Source organism: Vombatus ursinus, unplaced genomic scaffold (assembly GCF_900497805.2).
Source record: "Vombatus ursinus unplaced genomic scaffold, bare-nosed wombat genome assembly UNPS02011916.1, whole genome shotgun sequence".
Lineage (NCBI taxonomy): Eukaryota > Metazoa > Chordata > Mammalia > Diprotodontia > Vombatidae > Vombatus > Vombatus ursinus.
Window position 1 is genome coordinate 178795 of NW_020951694.1, and position 6447 is coordinate 185241.

The window sequence follows — 6447 nt, forward strand, 5'->3', positions numbered from 1 at the left end:
GCATGTTGGAAGGAGGGGGAAATAGGGAGACTTAGAGAAAGGGGATACAATAGCAGAGATTTAAACTGTGGTCCTCTCTTTCTCCTCTTCCACCCAATCCTGTTCTCTTCTTGTCTATCCCTTCCTAAGACTTAATTTTAAGGGATGCTGAAAAGAACAGGGAAGTGCCTAAGGAAGGTACAGAGAAGGCCTGCCCTGGCACAGCCAGAATGGTCTTAAGACTCCCTTACTAGTAGCGCCTAGGTGATAAGAAGCAGAATCCCAGTCACTCCAGGGCTTAGACAGGAGGTTCTTTGGGTCCTCACTGAAGGGATGGTATGAGAGTGGAAACATGTTGTTGTACTTGAAACCCAAGCTCCATCTACCACCTCCCTCTCCCTGGTCCCCCGCCAGAAGGTGCAGCTTTTTTTTTTTTTTTTTTGGAATGTTGGTTGACCTTGGACTTTGTGACTTGGTGAAATTTGATCCTGAAACAAGGGGCACCCAAGGAGGGAGGGGAATGGGTCACAGGCCCAGAATGTGATCCTGGGTGGTTAATCTCCTTTAATGAGCCTAGAGTTCTTAGGATTTGTCATCAACTGTAGTAATGAAGATGGATTGGAAACTAAACGCTACTGTACTGTGCCCTTCCTCTTTGGTTTTTTTTTTAGGCAATTAGGGTTAAGTGACTTGCCCAGGGTCACACAGCTAGTAAACGTCAAGTGTTTGGTCTGAGGCCGGATTTGAACTCAGGTACTCCTGATTTCAGGGCTGGTGCTCTATCCACTATGCCACCTAGCTGCCCATGCCCTTCCCCTTTGGAGATAGGGGGATCCTGCTCCTCAGCACCTGCACCCTCCCTTAGAGCCTAAGGATTCAGATTTTTAGGAATAAGGACCAGTTTCCTGTTACCTAGCAGGCAGCTCCTGGCAGAGAGAGCTGGTAGGACATCAGCCTTACTCTCCACCCTCCATTAAGGAAAGCAGGTAATATACTTGAAGTTAAGAGCGATCATTGAGTCTCTAAGAATAGGGTTGCTAATGCTTGGAGTGATGCTCCCCCACATCCACTGCTAAGTCCTGGTTTGGAGCCCCCCAAAGATCCTCTGACAAGATCACATGCTATCAGACTAAGCAGGAATGGGTTAAAACTTAGGGGTCTGCTCCACCCCATCTTGTACCTCCCACTCATCATCACCAGGTATCTGCTCCACCCCCCTTCCCTCCTCCCTGTGCCTTCCCTTTTAGGCCTGAACCTGCACTGGGTCTGGTGTAGACTGTGGAACGAGAAGTATGTGATGAAGCAAGCAACCCCATGCTGGGCCTGGCACCAGAGATGTGAGATGCTGAAGAGCAAGGCAATAACTGAGCTGGAATGGGGGAAAACTGGAGTCTGCATCTTCTAATCCAAAACCTAATCATTAGAGATCTAAGATCCTGAGTCTTTTTTTAACATGTTTTCAAGCCCTGGCTACCTCAGTTTCCCCTTCCGCCTCAAGAGGAGGGACTTGATGGAGGAAGCAGGGAGACAAAAGGAGGGGAAGGGTGGGGGCTATGAAGGAAGCTAAAAGGAGGAAACCCATAGCAACCAGTCCCCACCCACTGCCACCCCCTTCCACCAAGTTGGTATGGAAAACTACACAACCTACAGCTGCAGCTGAGTGGGTCAGAGGGCAACAGGACACTTAAGATTTAGTCTTACTTACCTCAGCTCTTCCCCACTGTACCCCCTAGTTTCTGCCCTTCCTCATGCTGAGATCTATGCCACCACTTCTGGGTGCTACCACTGTTCAGCGTCATAGGGGAAGAGAGCTTAGAGACAGGCCTCTAAGTCTAATAGTAGTTTCTGGGCAAAAGAGGACATAAGACAAAAAAGCACAAAACTGGGAAATGCCAGATAGGAATGACATCCTTGTTTGTCACTCCATTCCCCCCTCCCCCCAATAAGCCCCACCTTATTCAAGACACAGAAGCCTCAGTTCAGAGCCCTCAGTTTTATTTACATTCTACCAAAGCACAAGATCCCAGGGGAGGGCAAGTCTTGGGAAAGAAATTGAAGGGCATGAAGTAATCAGGGAAGAAACTGGGAAGGGGATGAAGATGGAGGCAAGAGGGTAGAACAGAAAGAAAGGTACAAAAGAGACAGGGCCCTCCCCCTCCCCCCATCTTTAAACATCCTCAGTATCAGCATCTCCATGGCCCCAACTGGCGGCTTCATCTCCGAGGGGGGGGCAGGTCAGAGGTGTGTTCCGAGGTTAGCAGAGGTAGAGCAACTCAAGACTTAGACTTGGCCACAGCAAGTCCAATTAGCCCAGCGAGCCCAGCCACACCCAGAGCCATGCCCCCCACGATGGCCATGCCTACCAGCCCATCTGGAGAGAAGAAAACAGTGTGAGGACTTGAATGAGAAACCTGATTCTCTAAATCCCCTTCCCCTGGTATACCACTGATTGCCTCTCAATGACTCCTCAAATGTTTGCATATGAAATAACATGGAGAAAGGAATAGGCCTGAAGGGCATAAAGACTTCTGGGGAGAGTGAGGAGTCAAGGCTCAGAGAAAAATGCAAGTTTTTCCAAGTACCAGGCAATGGGTAACTTGGGAGATCTGAGGATGGGGGGCTACGGTTGGGAAGGTACTTTGGGAGGAGTCAGGAGTTCAGAGAGAGCTGCGAGGTGAGGGGTAAATGAGGCAGGAAAAGAGGAAGACTCACCTTTCTTCATAGCCTTATCAATAAGGCTTTCTAGCTCCTTGGCCTGGTTGTTCTGGGGCTCAGTCTGCAGTAACCCTCTCACATACTTCAGAGCCTTCTCATATTCCTGTGTGGAGTGGATGGGTGTTTACAAAAAGGACACCCCACTGTTGTTCCCTTCTCCCTCTCTTCCTGGACCAGGGGCCATACTCCCCCAAACCTGTGCCCATCCCAAACCCGTCTAATGCCGTGTAGTTCATAAACAGCACTAGCTGTGTGGGGGAGATAAGACAGGAGAGATAACAACCTGATACTTGAGGCTGCACCCAACCTCAGCACCCTGACCTCACTACACTCTCCATGCCCTCAGTACCTGTTCCTATCTTTCCCTTATCCTTCCCTCCAGCTTCCTGACTCACTGATACTACCTCCACCCTAACACCACTCCAGCAGTCCCCTTTCCCCATTCAGATGGTACTATTATGAATTAGGAATGCAACAATTTAGAATACAGCATACTGAAGCCAGAAGGAAAAGTGAGAGAAACAGAGGAGGGGTCCCTCACCTTGAGGCGGTAGTTCCCCACGGCCAAGTAGAAGACATAATCACGTTGCTCCTCTTTGCTTCCTTTAGGTAGCAGTTCTAGGGAAGAGGTGGAAGGAAACCACATCCAGGCTGAAATGCCCTCTGTGACCCTGAGAAAGTGAGTGCACTAGTCTGGGCCCTCAATGACCCTACCTACCCCAAACCAGCCCTCTCTGATTCCAAGGATGGCATTAACATGACTTGCACTGCTTCAAAGTGCACTGGCAACTGATTAGGGAGTATCAGTTTCACGATCTACTCATTAATCTGCATGAGGGAAAGTCAAGGCACAGATAATACTATAAACTAATAGTATCACACACATCACTTTTACTTGGCTTTGGTCAGTGCTGAATAATTTGGCTAGAGTTCCTTTCCCCTTTTCAAATATCAGCACAAAATTTGCTTCTAGGAAGCCTTCCTTGATTGACCCTATCAAAGTTTGATGCTTTTTTATTCTATGACTTCTGATTTATAGACTGAATTTGCACCACCTGTACTAACACTTATTGGTGTGTTGTTTTGCTATGGGGCCTTTAAAATCTCTACATGTTGTCCTGTCACACAACTAAGTTGGATGCCTGGAGAGCCATCTTACTACTGTGTTTAAAAAAAAAAAAACTTAAAATTTTGAAACACATACAGGGGCACCTATTTGCAGCACCAAAAAATCTTACTTTTATATATACAAGGTTCATTTTACAGACCAATTTTTCTAGTATGGTTAGTGTTTACTAATCATTAATTATTCTATCAAAGTCTAGTAAAATTTAAAGCCAGTTTCTCAACCAATAAAGACTGATTAGTAAAGGGTCTTTATCAATGAGAAACCATATAAAAATGCCATTTACTCATAATTTTTGAGAAATACATGTACAGGGAAATCTGTTATACTGCCCCCAGCCACCAATAAAAGTCTTCAAACAGAGAAGGTATTTCAAAGGAATGAATATCTGAGTATTTACCAACCAATGACAAGGGCAGTGGCAAGGAAAGTGTTGAAAGAAACCTGTCTGGCATTGTCGTGGGAAAATTCACATATGCAGAACTGAGAGTTGATTGCATTATGGAGTCTTGTGTTGAGAATAAGACCTCTAAGACAAGAGGATGAATCAAAGGACTAAGACCAATGGCAGAGGAGAAGAGATAGGAGGGTTATAGTTGTCAATAAAGAAAACTGAGAAAAAGAGGAACTGGGGAACTAGGCACCTCACCCTCCAGTAGTCCGATGCCCTTTCGGATGTCATCATTGTATTTGCTCCGCACCAAACACCAGGCATACTCAAACTGAGTGCTGTGTGATACAGAGCCCCCTGCCTGCTCTGTCTGGAACTTCTTCTCGAATTTCTGCCACCAGAGAGAAGAACGATTCAGAACAAGCAGCAAAGAAACAACATCACCACCAGAGCATCCTCCTCTCCTTGTCCTCCATTACTACTACTGCCTAATCTGGCAGACTCCCTCCCCTCTTCCCTTCCCTAAATGAACCAAGGCATCCAACATCCCAGTCCCTGGCATGTCTCCAATTGTTGTGGCTTCTACTCACTAACACCATCCCTCACAAACACCCTGAAGAAAGGCATTGCCAATTGGGTATAGAAATCTATCTTGCCCTACAGGAAAATAGAAGGGGAAGGGGATAAGAGAAAGGGGGGAGAAAGTGATAAAAGGAAGGGCAGATTAGGGAAAGGGGTATTCAAAATATATGAAGTCCTGAGATGGGTGGGAAGAGCGAGATGGGGAGAAAATTTGGAACTCAAAATTTTGTGGAAGTGAGTGTTGAAAACTAAAAATAAATAAATAATAAAATTAATAATAATAATAATAAAAGAAAGGCATTGCCAGTTGCCTGCAGGCATGAGGTGAAGAAGCCAGCTGGTTGTTACTCCAGGCGTCACCCCCAGAACTGACCCCAGACCTGACCAAGGACTGGACCCTTCAGTTTCCACCTCTCGTGCAAAGCTCATGAGCTCCCCTCACCCTCCACTCCTTTTCCCATTCCCTAGGGGAGGACTCAAGGCTGGGCACTCATAGTATATCCCCACCCTCTCCAAAACTCTCAAGGATGTTGGGGACCATTTCTACCCCCACCCCGAAGGGCTCGAGAGATCCAGCTTCCTTTTCCCCTCAGAGACCCAGGGGACAATCTCTCCCTCCCCCATTCCCTTCGGGGATCCTGGTGATCACTACCCCCTCCCCAATTTCTCTAAAGAACCAGGTATCCATCTCCACCCTAAATTCCTCTCAAAGACCTAGGTATCCACCTCTGCCCCCACTTCTGCTCAGAGACTCAGACGTCCATCTTCTCCCAAGCTCCCTCAAACCCTGTGACAAAATTCTGGGGTGCTGAAGACGAAAATCTACAGTCCCCACCAAACCCTGAGCAAACAGGCAGATATCCAGAGGGGGGCGGCCCCCGAGGGCTTCTGGGATTTGTAGTTCTATCGCGTCCCCACAGAAGAAGGGAAGGTAGATAGGCCCAACCCAGCCTTTCAGCCCTTAAGGACACGCGCCTCCGGGTTCCTCCTGCCCTCTCCCGAAGCAGGGCCTCACCACTAAATCGTCAACGGCCACCAGCTCGCTCAGCACGGCCTCCATAGCCACCAACTACCCTGCGCACTTCTCAAACCCAAGTCACCAGAACCTTCGCCATCTCTAATGCTTCCTGAGAAGGACCGAAAGTTAATTCCGCTGCCCTACTACATTTAACCAATCACCGAATAAGCCTAACGTCAACTTCCCGCCTTCATGTCATCGAGAAACGTTAATAGCCAAATTTCACTTCACTCCAGAGGTTGGGCGGGGTTAGAGGAATGCGTAACCAATGCGCAGACTCACAGTAAGTCCGCACAAGATGGGGCCGCCGCCAGAACCTTGAAACTAAGGTACTGGGATACGGTGCCACATGACCCGGAAGTATACACGCCCTGACGCTTCCTTTCCGCCCCCCACCCCCCCACCCCCGCCGCGGCTACTCTAGGACAGCAGCGCCTCGTCTCGATGGCTGACCCTAGCAGTTGGAGGCTTGTGAAGGAGTTGTGGAAGGCAAAATAGGACCAGCGTGGAAAAGAAAGCAGTGGTCGTCTACTTCATTTAACAGATGAGAAGAGTGAGGATCAAAGAGAATAGACCTTCCCAAGATTGTTATGTGTGTTAGTAGCAGAACTGGGATTAGAATCGGGATTTCTCACC

The 6447-nt window shown here is 47.9% G+C and overlaps 1 protein-coding gene across 1 annotated transcript; it reads right to left on the bottom strand.

The window, feature by feature from the left end:
• Positions 1 to 1957: 1957 nt before the first annotated feature.
• On the bottom strand, positions 1958 to 5958 carry FIS1 (fission, mitochondrial 1). The gene is made up of 5 exons (XM_027857260.1): positions 5809 to 5958; positions 4470 to 4602; positions 3236 to 3312; positions 2692 to 2797; positions 1958 to 2350 (listed from the first exon to the last, which is right to left on the bottom strand). The coding sequence occupies exons 1-5, from the start codon at positions 5851 to 5853 to the stop codon at positions 2253 to 2255; spliced, it is 459 nt and encodes a 152-aa protein (XP_027713061.1). The 5' UTR covers positions 5854 to 5958; the 3' UTR covers positions 1958 to 2252.
• Positions 5959 to 6447: the final 489 nt, after the last annotated feature.

Bases quoted from the DNA above. Each gene is read 5' to 3' on its own strand.
- FIS1 (XM_027857260.1), bottom strand. From the start codon at position 5,853: ATGGAGGCCGTGCTGAGCGAGCTGGTGGCCGTTGACGATTTAGTG. The intron at 4,603-5,808 runs GTGAGGCCCTGC...CTCTGGTGGCAG, and splicing joins TGGCCGTTGACGATTTAGTG to AAATTCGAGAAGAAGTTCCA. The intron at 3,313-4,469 runs GTGAGGTGCCTA...CCTCTTCCCTAG, and splicing joins GGGCATCGGACTACTGGAGG to AACTGCTACCTAAAGGAAGC.